The following is an 18,912-nucleotide window of genomic DNA, read 5'->3' as shown; positions in this document are numbered from 1 at the left end:
ATAAAAATAATATATTAATATATATATATATATATATATATATATTACCATCACCTCGAAAAACAAAACAAAACTTATATTTAAAAAACCAGTTCCTAAAAATATATCAACATATGCTTCTTTGTATTTTGAATTTAATATTATCTCTCCATTTTCCATTTTTAACCACTGCCAAAAATATTTAGTATTTATTAAAATCTGACAATGGCCGTAAAAAAGCAAAAAAACTAAACCTCTGTTTTCAAAATAAATATCAACGTATCCCAAATAAATATCAACTTATGTTTCGTCTCTGGTTTCACCTTACAAACTCCCAAATATGATAGGGCAATATAAATATACAATATTTTATTACGCAAACACTTCTATAATAAATACAATTTCGTCCCCACCAAACTCCACTTATGACAGGTGGATTACTCTTTTAATAAATAGATAATCGATTTATATTAACCTGCGATCGTTCGAGGCCCAAAATGACAGTGATAGTAACCCTGACATCTTTTCCAGTGGATAACGCACTTCTTAATAATCACTTAGTCGATTTATGTGTCAGGCCCGATGGTCAGCAGCTCGAAATCACAATGGATAGGTAGATCCTCCAATGGCAGAGTACTTCACCTTGGTGACAGGGCAACAGATAGTCTTATGGATAATGACACGTGGACTGTACAATATCACAAAGTTTTCTATGGACGGCATTTAGATATATGGGATAAAATCATACCCAATGAAAAAGAAATTTTTAATAAAATTTGGGGTCTGTCAAAAATTTTGAAAACGGGATATCCCATCGCGGCACAACTCTGAATTTAATACAACAAAAACCCATCTATATTCTACCCTTCAACTCAATTTAAGCTCCGACATCTCTGAATTCACGGTGTCTGATCAGCTTGGATATGGCCATGGCCGATATTTCGTTTACTGGGACATCTCAGCTTTTGCAGAGGAAGAAGAACGTCTCTTTATATCGTCTGAACAGTTCTTTCTTGCCGCAAAAACCAGCCACGTTCTCCTTCAATGTCAATACAGAAAAATGTTTTCCGTCCATGAAAGTTGTCTGCTCAGTTGCTCCAAGGTAAAATCCACACTGGAAAGGCTATGGTGAAATTCTCTGATTTATTGTGCAGTTTGGTGAATTGTTTAAGTGTCGTTATTGGTATTTTTGTAGCCAAACTCAGGCGCCAACCCCTGCACCCACTACCACCCTGACTGCGGACGGGAAGAGAACAGATTGCTTTGGCATTTTTTGTCTTACATATGATCTAAAAGAGGTGAAATTTTGCTATTTACTTTGTGTATATTTGATCTTTTTATTTCAGTTTCCTGACTGCTCACACAATCATTGTTTGGGAATTGTATAGCTATGTTATATTGCTCTGTTGATAGAATAAGTACATGTAGTCAATAATCATGTAATTATTTTGATCATATCTCATAATTATGTGATTACGTAGACCTGTAGACTTTAGCTGAGCTGTCATTGGTAGCTAGCATATGTCTGATCTTGTTTGGAGAAGCAATTTGCTGTATAATAAATGGTTAGTTTGATCCGATTGTTACTGATTGTTATTGTATTGAGAGATGTGACGTGTAACTCTTGGTGTGTGCCCATGGAATGTTGTATTGAGTGCATTGAACATGAACACTAGTCCAGACCCATTTAACTCGAGTGTGACATACAGCTCAAGAATGTCTATATTGTAGCAATGTTGAGTTGCAGGCCTTTTGATTCCCCATAATATGGTATTTTCCTCTGCAAGAAAAGTTACATTCTTGGTTAACTCCACAACTTAGGATAACGGGTGTCCAACTGCTATGGTTAGTTTGTCTTGCCCACAACCCTCCAACCAAGGGGTTGCTTTCTTGTCTCCTTCCCACAACTTTGGGGTTACAATCTTACACCTCCTACAGGCATACAATTTGCAATCTACTTAAAACCCCGCTAGCCTCGGGTCGTTTGTAACCAACTCTGTATTTTTTTTCCCTAGCTCTACAACCTATCCAACTTTGCAAATCAAACTTTCCTTGTCCAACTCAGATCAACCTTTTCCCCTACAAGTTGAATGTCCTCATCAACTTTTAATTGAGGGAAATTTTCCTATCCCTTCTATTAAATGTACCATTTATTAGACACTCAGAGTTCTCCCTTCTTTCCAATTTTGAATAACTCTATTTCATTTTACCAAGTCTACCTGCTTCTCTTCCGCAACACTTTACCTTTCTGCAACACTTCCTGTTGATAAGACAGTCCCTGTTGATAAAGATGGTTCAGAAAGCTTCAATTGATCTATATTCACCACAAAACAAATGCCCATGTACGAGGCTAATGCTGATTGGAAAGAGTGTCTCTGCAATCTTCTCTAGAATCTCAAACGGTCTGTATCTAATTGTTTCGTTTCTTATGTGGGAATTTAAACTTTTTTTTTTCAAAAAGTGCAATCATATTTGGTCCCCATCTGAGAGGTATGTGCTAATCCGATGCTTATCATGCCTTTTCTGTAATTGTCAGAGAATCTTGCAAGTTTTTTTTGCAACTACTCCTACGTTTGCTAGGTTCACTTCACAAAATTAACAGCGTATGATCATTGGTTCAGCTTTCTCTTGCTTGTTTGAACCCTCTTCTAATGCCTGGTAAGGTAAGTCAAAGGGGGTCGATAGAGGAAATACCAAGCAAATAGCAAACAGAGACATTTGAGTGGATCCATGGGTGTACTTTAATAGAAGTGTCGAATATAAGGAATATGCTTTGTAGCATCCCCATGCTCCCACTGGGCACTAATACCCCTATATATTTGATAAATCCCAATAATAATAGAAATAGATCTCAAATATACTAGAAACATTAAAGGTATACTAGATTTGGAATTGGGAAAAACTCTACAGGTACAAAGAGATAAAGATATTCATTTTTTTTTTTAGGAATACAAAAGTACAAAAATTTGTGAAGAAATCAGTGAGGAAAGTTTAACTCACAATTATTTTGAGCGAAACCCATATTGACCAAGCCAAACTCAGTCAACCTTGTGTTTGACTCATGTCGAGCTCGATAAACTCTTTTGCGGTCGCTCTTAGGCACACTTGTGATCAGCAAGTTTGACTCGTGATTCATATGACACCTATGTCACAAGGTTCGTCAAACTTTAACCTTGAGGTTTGAGTTTTGGCGAACCTTCAAAAAATTTTGAGGTTCGGCAAACCTCATCGAACCTCATAGCCATTGACAAAGTCCATAGATTGAAACTTGTAACTTCATGTAACAACTCAAGCTTGTAATTTATCCTTGCAGTTTCCATGTCCGTGATAACATTTTTGATGTTTACTTATGTTGATTTCTTACTAGTTTATCCCATAATTCATTTTGAATTAATATATATGTATATATATATATATAGAGAGAGAGAGATGAACTTGATGGCGAACCTCATCAAAAAATTTGAACTTAAACCGAACCTAATCATTGCTGAACCTGAACTTGAACCCGAACCATGTGACATTATATGACACAATGAAATATAACACAGATAGGTCTCAAGCATCAAGATCGAGAGGAGATTTTCACATGAAGCCAAAAGCTTGATGAGAAATGAGATAAGAATGTGCTTCAATACCAAGAGTACTCTTAAGGTAGGGTTTTACCATACAATTGTCCCTAAGGATACACTCCATAATTTCCTTCAGTGAGAAGTCTATATAATCCATAAGCAACAGATTGATGACAACAAAGCCATAATTATAGAAAGTTTGGTTGACCCAAAACCATGGACTCAAAAAAAGTGGTTGGAAACCACCAAGAAAAATCATCGATCAAAACCATCGGTCAACTTTCTCTTAATGGATTAAGGCAGCAGGCCTTATTTCTCTTATATGGCCTTCTACAAATATCATAACATTTACATCTACAAATCTATTATATAATTACAGGATTATATGCAAAATAGTCCAATCGCATAGATTTTATTCTCATGACAACATCTGTTGTGTTTAGGGACAAAACACTTTCATCCTATGTGATTGGATTCTTATGACCGTAACCTTGTAGTAATGCACGGATATCTAACTCATACTTCAGGCTTTCCCCATTTCAGACGTACAGTTGTAATTTTCTTAAATCACTATCAATTAGCATCCATAGAGTAGTTAAAAAATACTCAAGAATCTACCATATTAGTTCGAAATGATAGAACTAAGTAGCCCAAAATATACCGTTACAAACGAGTGAAAAACATGTTGATACTTGTTTGATTACACTTTTTCCACAGCGAATGAACATAGTCAACTTGGTCAGTTTGTCATTAATGACCAACACATTCATTTCCTTGGATGAGTTTTGGAAATTCTCCTAGGTAGTCCATTGAAGTAGATTCCCTGGATTTTGAAGGAATAGCAAGAGGATTTTACAATCCTAATTTTTGATTTGCTGGTTTGAAAGCTAACAAACATTTACAAATTCCTTGACATCATTTTGCATCCATGACCATACATGTACCTTTGAAAGTTATACCCAAAGTTTTGATGACTCTAAAGCATGCTACAACTCTAGAGCTATGAGCATCTTGCATAGACGCTATTCTTGGCTCCCCTTTTCATATATGTAAAAATGGCCAAATTTACACAACTTTTCTTCAAATTGATAATCCCTAAGAAAAAATTATTATCATACCTCTTTTGGTTTTGCAAGACTTCTCTTTTTGGCCTAAAATTTGGTTTTGTTGTATACGATTCTTTGTATTTTTAGCTAACAATGAAGAAGCGTGAGATCTAGGAAGAATTTTAGCTATTGTGTACTATTCTTATACTTGTTAGCTTTCGGGATTACTCCAAAAATGTTTACACTGTGATTGGAGATGTTTCATGTGATGTGGGGTGCATGGTGTATGGATGACCCTTGGTTGTGTTGTGATGAATAGGCATTGTGGAGTTGATTTGCTTGTTGATTGCTTGGCCTTTAATGGATGTTTGTATGGTATTCTTCTCTAAAGCATTGGAGTTGATACATGGAGTTTGATTGCTTGCTTGGAGGATTCCTTGCTTTGTAGGAGGAGCATTGGGCATCTTGGTAATGATGTTTGTAGCTCGGGCAGGTACTTCAGCACAAGCCTAAGTGTCTAGGCGTCCAAAAGTCGCTCAAAGTCTCCTTAGACACTTGTTCTAGTATGAACAAGTTGCATTTGTAACTTAACCTAAGTCTAACTTAGGAAAAACACATAATTATGTTGGCTTATTGAGCTAAAGTAAAACTCAGTGAAAGTAAATTAATGACTTTAGTGATTATGTTTTAATCTTAGCCCTTGAGCTCAAGTGAGGCGAGATCTAATCTTGACCATCAATCAATTTGGAGATTAGGGTTAGGGATTTAGCTCAATGTAAAGTAATAAAAGCAAGGCTAAGGAGATGGAAAACAACACAAGATTGTGAGAGGCATCTTAGTGAGAAGTGTGATACTATAGTGTGTTGGGTCTAAGGAAGGGGGTAGCAAGGAGATCCAAATCAACCAAGGAGGGCAGACCCAATTGTTGTATATATTTCCTCAGTTTGCCCATTTTCCTAGGACAGGAGACCAAGTAAGTTCTGAAAGTTAATCAAGAACTATGATTGGGTAGAATCTGTTGTGTCATTTTATGAGATTGGTTATGTGTCTATTATCGCTAATTAATGTTAGGGACCTAGTTGTGCAATTAATCAGTAGATCTGTAATTTGCTAGAAATTAAGTGCTAGGTGCTAGTTTTGCAGGAAAACTAACATGGTTTTAGAGCTAAATGTACCAATCTATGAATCATACGTGCTAAGTTCATACAATATTATTGGCACCAGGTTTGACTGCAATCGTATAAGGCGAAACATTTTTTAAGGGGCCAAAGGAAATCGGTCATATGGTATGACTACACTATTGAGGTGGAAATTGTTTTTAAAGGTGGTTAGATTTGAAAAAGAGGGAGTGGGTGGTCGACAACCCTGGGTGGGCTGTTAGACCCAACCAATGCACAAGGAAATCAACTCATCATCCATAATCAAGGATGCAAGGTGCAACAGAGCCTAATAGGTGGTGGCGGTTTTGGTCGACAACCATAGACCCAACCGACCGACCAGCCATAAGAGAGCCCAACAAAATCAACCAGTTGTGAATTGAGTGGACAGAAACAGAGCGCAACAACACCAGTTGAGTCAAGTAGCGGGGGTCAGGGTGAAGGTGAATCGAAGCGGTCAGAGTTGGGTTGTGGACAGAGGCAGTAGAGAACGTGACAATGGGTCAACAACACAAGTGGTCAGTCATGCCAGCAGTTGGTCGAAGCAGTTTAACAATAATAGGTGAGCTAGAAGACTGAGTCGTGGCAAAGACAAGGATTTTGTCGGGGCAGCGATAGGCAAGATCGATTGGTGGAGAAAAGTGATGCGCAGGCAAGCAATGTGAGACAGTGGTGAAGAGGAGGCCAAGGAAAATAGCCGACATGCCACCTCGAGGGTCGAGATTCAGTGACCGGATTGTGTACTAGCCGCACACAAGGTTGCCCAAGGCACAGATTAATGGAGGAAGCACTTCTAGCGAAAGCAGCCAATAGGCAGCGCGGGTTGAAGAACTTGACAATAGCATGGGTGTCAAGGCTATCTGGCTATTGGTAGTATGCCAAAGCCACTGGCTGAGACTAGTCGGGTCGAAAATCAGATAATAGGTTAGTGGAACTAGCCAATAACAAAAGGGCTTCACAATGGAACTGTGATCAGGGTTTCAACGTCAGTCGCAAGGGTGATAGGCTATGGGGATGTGTGGACTATGTTAATTGTGCAAGAAGTAGTGTGATTGCAAAGGTTAACCTGGGAGAGAAGGAGACCGTATCAATCACGGCATAATAGTCAGAAGTTTTCAATTAATTTTCCAATTTCGGGATGGCATCGACCGGTTTGAGGTTCAAGGACAAGTTGGATGGTGCTTACAACTTCAATCCATGGAAGGAGAGGATAGCGTTGGTTCTTAAGGAGAACAACCTATGGGAGTTTGTAAATACCCAGGTTACAACTCCTTCATATGCTACAACTCTGGAAACCCACAAATTGAAAGATGTGAAGGCCAGATGTATAATCATGGATGGGGTGAAGGATCACGTGATCTCTCACATATCAGGAAAGAATAGTGCCCATGAGATGTGGATTACTTTAATGAACCTATATCAAAGTGACAATCAGAATTGAAAAATGGTGTTGAGGGAGAATCTCAAGAACATCAACACAACTGGATCAAACACCATGACATCATACCTCAATAGGATTCAACAAGTTTGAGATGAGCTTGGAGCTGTTGGGGTAGCCTTGCTAGATGATGAGCTTGTAAGGACAACCCTAAGTGAGTTCTGAAAACCTTGGGCTACCTTTGTGATAGGTGTTCTAGCGTGAGAAAAGCTATCGGATTATAACAGACTATGGGATAACTTCACCCAGAAGGAGATCTAGGAGAAATCATTCTCTGGAGGATAGTAAAAGAGTCGTGACAATGAGATTCTTTCTCTTTCTAGTCAAGAAAAAAGGATCAAAGGTTCAAGTAGTAGGGGTGAGGAGTTAACCTCATAGCCCAAGAAGAAAAATGACTTGACTAAGGTCAAGTGGTTTTCTTGTCATAAGACGGGAAGCTATGTTTCATAGTGTCCAGAGAGGAAGAAAGGGGGAAAGGGTACGTATCTAGTTGTAGTCGCGTCGACAAGGAGTAGTTTGCTAGGAAGTTTGAAATTAAATTTGTACTTGCTTCCTACCTTACCTCGGGCGCATTAGCAGTGGATGTGTGGCTGCTAGACACCTGAGCCACAAGGCATATGATAGAAGCACATGAACAATTTGATAGCCCGACCAAGTGGGACTCAAAACTGCATGTGGAGTTTGGTTTTGATACCAAACATGCAGTTAAAGGGGTTGGAATAGTGATATTCCAACTTGAGTCAGGAGGCGGGATTGAAAGACACGTTACTGGTGCTAGAACTTAGGTGAAGTCTGCTCTCAGTCTCTATGATGAAGAAGAAAGCTTTTTTTGCAACATTCCATGATGGATAGGTATTGATCAGACCCACAGGATTTAGCTCTAATGAGGGACATGTCATTGAAGTTATAGAGAGTAACCTATATATTTATATATATGAACTTTTCAGTTGCACAAAATTGTGTTCTTGCATAGTTGATAATGGAGTCGAGGGCGAAGGCAAGATTAGTGTTTAATAATGGAGCTGGGGGTGAAGACGAGTTAATTGCGGTGAAGACAAGAGTTAATTGTATTTTATTACTGATCTGGAAATAGAAAATGACTGCAGAAAAACATAGACTAACAAGAGAAAAGACAAACTATAAGAAACAACTCTTAAAATAGCACAAAGTTGAATATTAGAAGCCCTTACCAATTGAGAGATGAAAACCTTGTTGTAGACCTTAGTAAATGGCTGAAAATGAAGTGTGCGGTTGGTAGCACAATTGGCAAAAAGCATGTTGGCACCTTGTATATCCAAGTGATCGGAAGTTCAATCCCCTGCACATGTCTCACCAACCGAACTTACAAAACAAATGGCCGAAAATGAAAAAATAACTCATTATTTTGCGCCTATAGATCCGAAAAAGCACTAAAAAGCATGAAAATTAAGCTAGACCCCCCTTGGGGCCACCTAGAAGTATATAAATGTTAATAAAAGTTTGATTAAAGGGTGGGAAGGCTAGGAGAATGAATAAACAATAAAAAAACAGTCTGGCACTAAAAGTAAATGAGTAATATCAATGATAATGAAATCTGGAAATTATTTAGTCAATGAAGGGGTATAATCCCCATAAGGGTCAAAATCCAAATTTGTTTTTATGCAGATATTTAATTTTCAACAAGACGAAAATTGTTTATTCACTTTAATTAATGATAAGTTACACCATAGAAGTGAAAAAGAAAACAAGAGCTTATAAGTACATATCTTTAGGATCAATCCCTTGAGTGAGGGTTCCATTTACCACCCAAATGTTGCTGCTGTAAATTGTAGGGCAGAACTGTAAAACCCTTGGACAACTCCTTAAACTAGCTTTAGATTTGTTTCCCTACGCAACAAAAGAGAGTCATACCTTCCTTGGGCCAAATAGATAAGATTCAAACCAAACCTAAGTGATAAAACTGACAAGAAAGATGAACTTGAAACACAAGCTAGCAATTTAATATTTTAATAATTTTATTTTTATAAAACAAAAATTAAAGAGTTTTTGTACAAGGTTCGTATATACAGCGGAAATATTCAGAATATCTGAAATATGTAAATATCTGTTATAGGACAAGTAATATATTTATATAAGAATGCTGAATGTACAAGATATATGAGATGATTACAAATGAGGGCCCACTTATATACCTAGGCAGGTGCCCCTTCATGAATGGTCACGACCTTTGAGACATGTCTACTCAATAACTAATTATTAGTTAATTAATCATTATTTATGATTATGATTATTTATAGTATTATATTATTTTTACATATATTATATTCATAACATTGTCTTCCTCTTCAGAAAAACTTTATCCTCAAATCTTATTGTTGACAAGGTGTGTCATTTGTGTCTTTGTCTTGTAATCTATTCGTATCTTCTGGAGTCCTTTGAGTTGTCATCTTCGATGATACAAGATCAAAGGATCCTCTTATTGATAAACAAAATTGTTGAACTGAGAAGGGATCTAACCATCCTAAATCAATCTTCTATGGAACTTTGCAATTATTTGATAGCTAGGATAAATTGTTATTGTATGACTTGATTGTCCAAACATCATTTTTCTTTGGAACATAAGTCTGTTGATTCTGTTATGAGTGATACGTATAAGCAAACTAATTGAGATGCTTTCTCTTGTGATTTGATTTTTCCTTATCATGCGTGTGGCAATTCCTTGATTTACTTCAAGCACTAATGTTGTTGACTTGGTATCAAAATATTCATTTGGAAATTTCGTCATTTGAACTACAACATCTGAATATGTTTTTACTTCAACTGGTTTGTCATCTTCTTGAGTTGTGATATTGACCGAATTGATATTTGTTTTTTTTCTTCAACTTGGACTGTTACATCTGAGGACTTTGACACTTCTTTCATGATAAGTTCTTCTAATTTGTTTTTCAATGATTTCTTATCATTTTTAAGTTCCTTAATTTGAGTGAGTAGACATTTATTATGATTTCTGAGACATAGAGTTCTTCAGTTTCTGATTCATCAATCTTATTTTCAATGTTTTGACATCCAAGCTTTTCATCTTTTAAATCTCTGATTTGTTCTATTAACATTTCATTAAGGGTTTTTAAGCATAATTTTTCTTCTTCCTTTTTTGATAGATTCTCATTGAATTTCTTTTCAAGACATTCATTTTCTTTTTCTAATTTTTGCCTTGTATCTTTGGACAAAATAAATTTTGATTATGGTCCCTTAAACATCAAATTTCTCTATTATTTTCTGCTGATTTGTTGTAAAACTGATCTTAGAGATCTTTATATTTTGTTTTCAATGCTTCATTCTTTTGTTGAAGTCCTCCAAATTCTTCTTTCAATCTTTTAATTTGTGTCTGTTTATTACCTTGATATTCTTCCAATGTAAACAATTTCTGACATGTTGGGAAAAATGTTTTGCGATTTTTAAAAATTGATTGATACTCAAATTTCATTTCAGAAAATGGACATTTAGTCCAAAACGTTGACTAATATGGGGAACTCATCTTTTCTTACTTCAATTGCGAATTATAATCCATTTTGCTTTCAAAATAAGCTTACAACTATTTTTATTTACCTTAGTCTTAAAAGCAATCCTTTTATTTTTTTTTTAATAATTATTTCTTTTTCATTTTGTTTTAAATATTCAATCTTTCGTTTAGAATCCCCCTTTACTACTTTGATTGGAACTTTTTGAGTTGAATTCCGGATTTTTTTTAATTACTCTTCTTTTCTCTTTTTTATAGTTAATCCTGAAAACTTATTCTCTTGCTTTATAAAATCCCCTTTGCAGGATATGCTTGAACCTTGTAACTCCTTTTATAAACTCATAATTACTTAAATCGCCACTTTAACGATTTTTACTATTCTCACTTTAAGTTTATTTTTAAAGTTTAGTTCCCTTTCTTAAAATCATACATATATATATAGCACTCTCTAAATGGTTGTATTTTTTTTTATTGAATCCCTTCAAAATTTATTATTATATTCAATATACCTTGATCTTTTATATATAACTTGATATATATACTTTGTAATATATGTTTATTAATCTTAAGGAGGATGTCACCCATGAGCAGCCACATTCAGGAAGAGTTGTGTCCAACAACGAATTAATTTTGATAGCCACAATTGCATCATTTTGTCAACCAATGGCGATCAACCCAAGGTCGATGGATGTTCTAATTCCCAATCAATTATTTGACATCAGTTGTACGGACAAGAATTACAAATCTGCAGCAATACAAAATGTTGAATGTATCACTGCACGAAATGAATGAAGGTACGACAATTATACGGTGTTTGAGGGATGACGACTAACGTGATGTACAAATGGTGACTGATTTACTAATTGGTGGAAGTACAAATGATATGGACTGGTATCAACCCTTGGTGTATGGATAGTATGGTCTGGCATTCAGAAATAATTGCAAGGGATTTTAATTATACAGTTGTAATTGTTCAACTGTAATTGACTAATTTGACTGTTAATAATCATACGGTTACATGAATGTGTTCGTATGGTTGTACGAACGCAATTTCTTGTAAATTGTGGAATGTATTGTGAATCACAAAGAGACAACTATAATTAATTTTGTTGTTTTATTTTGATTTTTTAAATATATAATCTATTTTTTTTTTTTTTTAATTCCACATATATATATATATAAATATAGATAGATATATATACACACTATTTTTTTGTTATATTTTTCTTTCTTTCTATGTTTTTTTCAATGGCCAAGGACCTCACAACAAAATAGAGAACTTCCAATTACTTGTGTGGCTAAAAAGCCTCAATTGAATGGCAACGAACTTGATGAAGAATTGATTGCCAAAGGCCGCGATTGGAGAACGTGACTCTAATACCAATGTAACGAATAGGGTTCGTATATGCAATGGAAATATTCAGAATATATGAAATATGTAAATATCCACTGTAAGACAAGTAATATATTTATATAAGAATGTTGAATGTACAAGAGATATGATGATTACAAATGAGGGCCTGCTTCTATACCTAGGCATGTGCCCCTTCATGAATGGTCATGTCTTTTGGGACATGTCTCTTCAATAACTAATTATTAGTTAATTAATCATTATTTATTATTGTTATTCTTTATATTATTATGTATATTATTTTTATATATAGTATATTCATAACAATTTTGAATTTTTGGTTGTTGTAGTGAGGCTTACCTTGGCCCTTCAAATTACCGTTTCTAGGTACCAAATTTGCTATCACAGCCTCTTTAGATCTTGCGATCTGTATTATGAAATGGGATTGGAGTTGAAAAGGTTAATTGCACCCACTCTAGCCTAAGATAACACTGGTCTCCAAATCCAATTAGGAACGATTTCTCTTTGAACTACCTTTACCCACTATGTTGGCTATGATATTGGGTGGGATTTTGTCCTTATTGAAAAAACCCTGACAAGGGTTTGTCCAACAAATGAGTTTGATAACCCCAATCATCAAGAAAATAGAATATAAGGGCTAGGGCCCTACTCTTCCCTTCCACATGACTTGTAACCCCTCAATGGATCAACCTGCGAAACTTTGTGTGACTTGGTGTGCCCGAAAATATCTTATGAAACATGATCTCTACAATGGCTAAGAAGAAAAGGAATAGAAAATTCAATCCAAAAGAATTGTTTGCACCCAAAATTAATAGTTCTTATTATGGCATAATGATCTCACAATTCAACAACAAAAAAATAGGAGGGACTAGCCTTATATAATTTTTCTTGTAATGGCTAGTTTGAAGCCCTCTCCCAAAACTAATTAATCAACTTGTCATCCATAACCCAAAGACCAAGTCATCTTAAGAGAAGGTATTTTATACATAAAAAATGTGTCCATAAGAGGAGTTCGACTTGCTTGGTTGAGGAAAACGGCTAGCACAAGGGGACAATTTGACTTGGCTTGATTTTCTTGGAGAGAGGCTGGATTTGGTTGCAAGAGAGGTCACTACACCTTCTAATGGATAGTTCATGTCCACATGTGGTCCAATATTCCATTTGTTTGACCTCAATGACTACAACGTCCACTTGAAGGAGAAAACGTCATGTGAAAGGAGGGTCAATTTGGTTCACGAGTCTTGATTTCTAATGTCCTTCACTTGATGACTTGATGACTTGATTTTCCTTGAGCTCTTGACCTTTTTCAACATTCACTTGACCATCATTGTGTTTTGCTATATCTCCAACACCCTTGCTGATTTGAGGAATGTTTTGCCTGGATGAATTTTTTCATAGCTTTTGACGTAAATTTTCCTTTTGCATGGCAAGTATGGAGCTTGTTTTGCCAACTTTTACTCAAAAGTTCCAAAAGAGAGGGTACAACCACCTTTGAACTAGAATATTTGCTTGATGCCTTCATCTTTTACCAAATTTGTACATGGCATGTCTGTTGAAACTTGAAATGTGTAACTAGGTTTGGTCTTCATAAATGTGAAATGTACTTTTGATTCTTGTATATTGTAAAAAGAAAGAAAAATTATTATTGTTATTTTTGTAGCATGGGTTTCATGCTCAAGGTCTTTTATTTAGAGGTCAAGCACCCATTGAGTGCTTCTAGGGTTTGTCCTAGGGTCAAGAAGTCAAAAGAGTCATTGTCATATGAAGAAGACCCCATCGGGCACATTGTAACTTGTAAAAATAATTATTTTTGTATTTAAAAGTGTCAAAATACCCTCCAAGACCAAGTCGGCCTGGCAGCTAAGAATTTGGCCTCATTAGGGCATGTCGTCCTCCTTGGAAGCCTATATATAGGAGGGAACTCAACCTCCTATGGACACTCATTTTCTCATCATCTAAGCAAAGGAGAAGCAGAAGAAGGTTAGCGAAGAAGGAAGAAGGATGAAGGTTTAGGTCATTTCTCTCTCTCTCTCTCACGTGCGAAGAAGGAAGGCTAGGGTTTCGATGTTGCAAGATCGAACTTGAGGAAATTGTAGGAAGAAGGTCGTAGGAAGGTTTATTAGGTCACCTACAAGCCCTAAGAAGAAAGAGAAACCCAAGTGAATGTCAAAAGAAGCCTTGGAAGCCCAGAAATTGCTCACACGTGTGGAAGCAACCACTATTGTAGGGACCAAAAATTTCAAACTTGCAATGGAGGCCGAAATTCTATAGTTGGGGATCAAAGTTGTGCAGTTGTAAGAGATTTGACTGGGTTTGACTTGCACAAAGGAAGCACATCATTAAGAAGGTTTGACTTGGTCTTGGTCTAGAGGTCTTGGAGTTTGTCATTTGAAGAATCTATAAGAAAAGAAAAGATTTGTGGGTTTTCCTCTCAAGTGGAGAGGTTTTGGCCCTGGCATGCAACCTACATCCTGTGTTCTTGTGTATTGTTGATCTTCTTGTTTTGGTAGTAGTTTGATGATAAGAACAATATAATAATAAGAGAAGAAGATAATAATCAAGAAAAATGAAATACATCACAAGCAATTATCAAGTTAAAGAGAAAACATCCTAATTGCAACCCTTCAGATTTCTCAACATGGTTTCAAAACTAAGGTTGGCTAAGGGCATGATGAAGATCACTACATCCTTGAAGAAATATTTGAAGCAATGTTCTATGGTAGCAAGTCATCTCAAGCAAGGCATCAAGGCATTGTGGAATATCCTATTATCCATAAAAAATAATATGACCAAGACTTCTACAAAGGACAAAGGGCTATTCTTAGCACTTACAGGCACATTTGAAGATGAAAATATTTGGGTAATCGACAGTGGAGCATCAAGACATATGACAGGTGAGCACAAACAACTAAAGACCTTATCAAGAGGAAAATCTTCCTACTTTGTTGAACTTGGTGATAAGAAGAGCTATCCTGTGAGAGGAATTGGATCAACTTCACTGGAGCTAGAAAATGGAGGAAACATTCATCTCAATAACATTCTCTTCGTACCAGGTTTGCAAAAGAACTTACTTTACATTTCGTGTCTAGAAGATAAATGAGATAGGGTCGTCTTTATAGATGGAAAGGTTGTGGTATGGGATAAAAGCTCTAGCATTGAAAACACAGAAGTCATTAGGATTCGTGAAGGAAAACTCTACAAGTTACCGACACCTCTCTCTCAAGCTTTGGTTCACATTGAAGTAAGTCCATGTGAACTCTGGAATAGAAGGTTTGGACACCTTCACTACAAAATCTTACCAACTCTAAATGCAATGGTGAATGGCATCCCTGAACTCAAGGAGGATCATGAAGGAGTATGCAAGGGATGTGCATTAGGTAAAAAATGTTAAGAGACCATTTGGAAGCAGTGCTTCAAGGTCAAAAGAAGTTTTGGATCTCATTCATTCTGATGTCTGTGGTCCTATGTCTACAAAGTCTCTTGGAGGTCATCTATATTATGTAACATTCATTGATGACCACTCAAGGAAAACTTGGATCTATTTGTTGAAGTCCAAGGATGAAGTATTCGACAAATTTCAAGAATTCAAAGTTGAAGTAGAGAACCTTACAGAAAGAAGGATAAAGGTACTAAGATCTGACAATGGAGGAGAATACACATCAAAGGAACTCATAGATTTCTGTAAGGAGGTTGGGATTAAGAGGGAGCTAATAGTCCCATATAATCCTGAACAAAATGGAGTTGTTGAACGAAAGAATCGATCAATTGAGGAAAGTGTAAGAGCCATGTTACATGATCAAGACTTGCCTAAATTTATGTGGGGTGAAGCAACAAAAATTGTTGTGTATGTTCAAAATCGAAGTCCTCACAGATCACTAGACAACATGACTCCTGAGGAAGCATTCACTGGGAAGAAACCAAGTGTAGACCATCTTTGAATATTTGGTTGTCTTGTCTATATTCACATTCCGAAAGATAAGAGAAAGAAGTTGGATCCTACAAGCATGAAGGGAATATTTGTTGGCTATAATAATACTTCAAAGGCATATAGGATCTACATAAAGGAAGGACACCGAATAGAAGTAAGCTGAGATGTGATCTTTGATGAAAGTATTGCATTCAAGAAATCAAAGGACCTCCCAATTGACTCTGATGATGAAGAACTTCCAATATTTGAAGAAGAATGCACTAGGGAGGAAGAGGATTCAAATCATGAAGTAGGTCCCAATGAACCTGTGCAACAAGTCATCATCCCCAAGAGTAGAAAGAGACCTAATTGGTTAAAGTCTACTCTTCTAGATGCAGAGGGACATGGAGCAGCCAAGGGTACATTTAGGGAAAGTAAGAAGCCTAAAAGATATTCAGGGTATGCAACCTATATGACAAAGTTAATTGAAGCAGAACCATCCACTTTTGAAGAGGTTGTCAAACATCAAGAATGGAAAGATGCCATGAATGAAGAATATCAATCAATAATGAAGAATGGAGTTTGGGAGATCATTCCTAGGCCTGAAGACAAATCTGTGGTAACTTCCAAGTGGCTCTACAAGATTAAACATGCAACAAATGGAAGTATTGATAAATATAAGGCAAGATTTGTGGCTAGGGGTTTCTCCCAACAAGAAGGCATTGATTATGAAGAGACATTTGCACCTACAACAAGGTATACAACTATACGATCATTGGTCTCTTTGGCAACATCAATGGGATGGAACATCCATCAAATGGATGTCAAGGCAACATTCCTAAATGGTATTATCGATGAAGAAGTTTATATAGAAAAACCCTTGAGATTTGAAGTAAAAGATAGAGAAACTTTTGTCTGTAGGTTGAAGAAGGTAGTTTATGGCCTTAAGCAAGCACCAAGGGCTTGGTATGCAAGGATAGATACATACCTTCAAAGGCTTCTCGAAGAGTTTTGATGATCCTAATCTCTACATCAAGGTTGTGAAGGATGAGCCTATAACCATTCTTCAACATGTGGATGATCTTCTCATGATAGGTGTGGAAGGTCGTATTTAAGAGTGTAAGAAGCAATCGGCAGCAGAATTTGATATGAAGGATGGGGTTGGAAGTTTGGCAAGGACCTGATGAGATATATCTAGGTCAAGGAAAGTATGTGATCGAGATGCTGAAAAGGTTTGACATGATGAATTCCAAACCTATGACAACCCCTATCCTAAAAAACTTGAACAGGCTAAGAAGTTCTAAATTAAGCCTTGTGGATCCGACAAGGTATAGACAATTGGTTGGCTCACTAATGCATTTGGTAAATACTTGGCCAAACATTTGTTTTGCAGTAATATTCTTAGTTAGTTTCAGGTAGAGCCCAAGCATGATCATTGGATAGAAACCAAGCATATACTAAGATATTTGCAAGGAACAATCCACTATTGCTTGAAGTATGATAAAAGGAATGATTTCCACTTGATTGGATATACAGATTCCAACTGGGGAGGCAGTGAGATGGATGGGAGAAGCACTACTAGAGGATGTTTTAGTTTGGGATCCTCCATGATATCCTGGATGAGTAGAAAGCAAGAATCGGTTGCTTTGAGTAGTGTTGAAGCTAAATACATTATAGCCTATGAAGTAAGTAGAGAAGTTGTTTAGTTGAGGAAGCTATTGTCCGACTTGTTTGAAGGACCGATGGACCCTACGGTGATACATTGTGACAACACCAGTTGTATAAGGTTGTCTGAAGACCCAGTGTTCCATGGAAAGACAAAGCACATAAATAACAAGTATCACTACATTCGAAAGTTGGTGCAAGATAGAGTGTTGCAGCTACAATATATCTCTATTGATGAACAGGTAGCTGACATTTTGATAAAATCTCTTCCTAATAGGAAGCTTGTGTATATGAGAGACAAGATTGGATTGGTTGATATATCCTCCCTAGTTGAGAGGAAGAGATATACACATCATTCTTGTCTTCATTTCATGAAGAAAGAATGGAGGATTGGGTAAGCATCTGGTTTCCGATACTCTTTGAGGATGAGGTAGGACATCCAAGATAAGAGTAGTCGAAGAGGAAATTCCTTGAGGATGTTTTATTCCAAGATAGGAATTGTTCTAAAGGACATATCCTTTGAACACCCGGGTTGGGTATGTGCCTTGAGAGACAATGATGATGGTGTCTATCAGCCATTGGTCTCGACAACATTGTGCTTTGATCTTGTGGAGAGATAGAGTTGTTAGTCAAGGCCTTGGTATGTGACAATGTTGGTTGATATGATGCAAAGAGATAAGCTGGAATGATAGCTTATGATATGGCTTACCGATCCAACTCTTCTTATGAGATCTCTTTAGTTTGAGAATGCCCATGTACCATTATGAATACCTCCCTAGTTAAGAGGGAGTGTTGAAATGTGTAACTAGGTTTGGTCTTCATAAATATGAGATGTACTTTTGATTCTTGTATATTGTAAATAGAAAGAAAATTTATTATTATTATTTTTGTAGCATGGGTTTCATACTCAAGGTCTTTTATTTAGAGGTTAAGCACCCATTGAGTGCTTCTAGGGTCTGTCTTGTTAATTTTTCGTAAGGATGACTTTTTCTTTGCTTTGATAATTGCGTTTATACACTTTTATTTACATATCCATTAACCCCATAACATCATTTTGCAACATATGCAATTTTGTAGAAAGAACAATCATCATCATCAATGCAATGGGAATAGAAGGAATATCAGAAGAAAAGCACACACATAGACACCAGGATTGGTTGGAGACCAGGGCAAAACCCCACAAGGGGAAAACCCATAATTCTTCTTCTTCTTCTATTAGATATCATCAATTGTTTTGCTGAGATACAAAGTACAAATATTAACACACAACCCAGGGCCTATAT

The 18,912-nt window shown here is 36.4% G+C and overlaps 1 protein-coding gene across 1 annotated transcript in view; it reads left to right on the top strand.

Moving 5' to 3' along the window:
• Nucleotides 1-745: 745 nt before the first annotated feature.
• LOC149187051 (lactate/malate dehydrogenase family protein) overlaps nt 746-18,912 on the top strand; it is a 220,881-nt gene continuing 202,714 nt past the window's right edge. The window contains exons 1-2 of the mRNA XM_089411274.1: nt 746-1,081; nt 1,175-1,277. Of these exons, the coding sequence (XP_089267400.1) occupies nt 903-1,081; nt 1,175-1,277 (282 nt within the window). The 5' untranslated portion in view covers nt 746-902. The remainder of the gene's footprint in view (nt 1,082-1,174; nt 1,278-18,912) is intronic.

Source organism: Pinus tabuliformis, chromosome 3_1 (genome assembly GCF_031772625.1).
Source record: "Pinus tabuliformis cultivar Carrire ecotype Pingquan chromosome 3_1, CPIR1, whole genome shotgun sequence".
In the NCBI taxonomy this organism is placed as follows: Eukaryota; Viridiplantae; Streptophyta; class Pinopsida; order Pinales; family Pinaceae; genus Pinus; species Pinus tabuliformis.
This window is presented reverse-complemented; position numbering and strand designations above follow the sequence as displayed.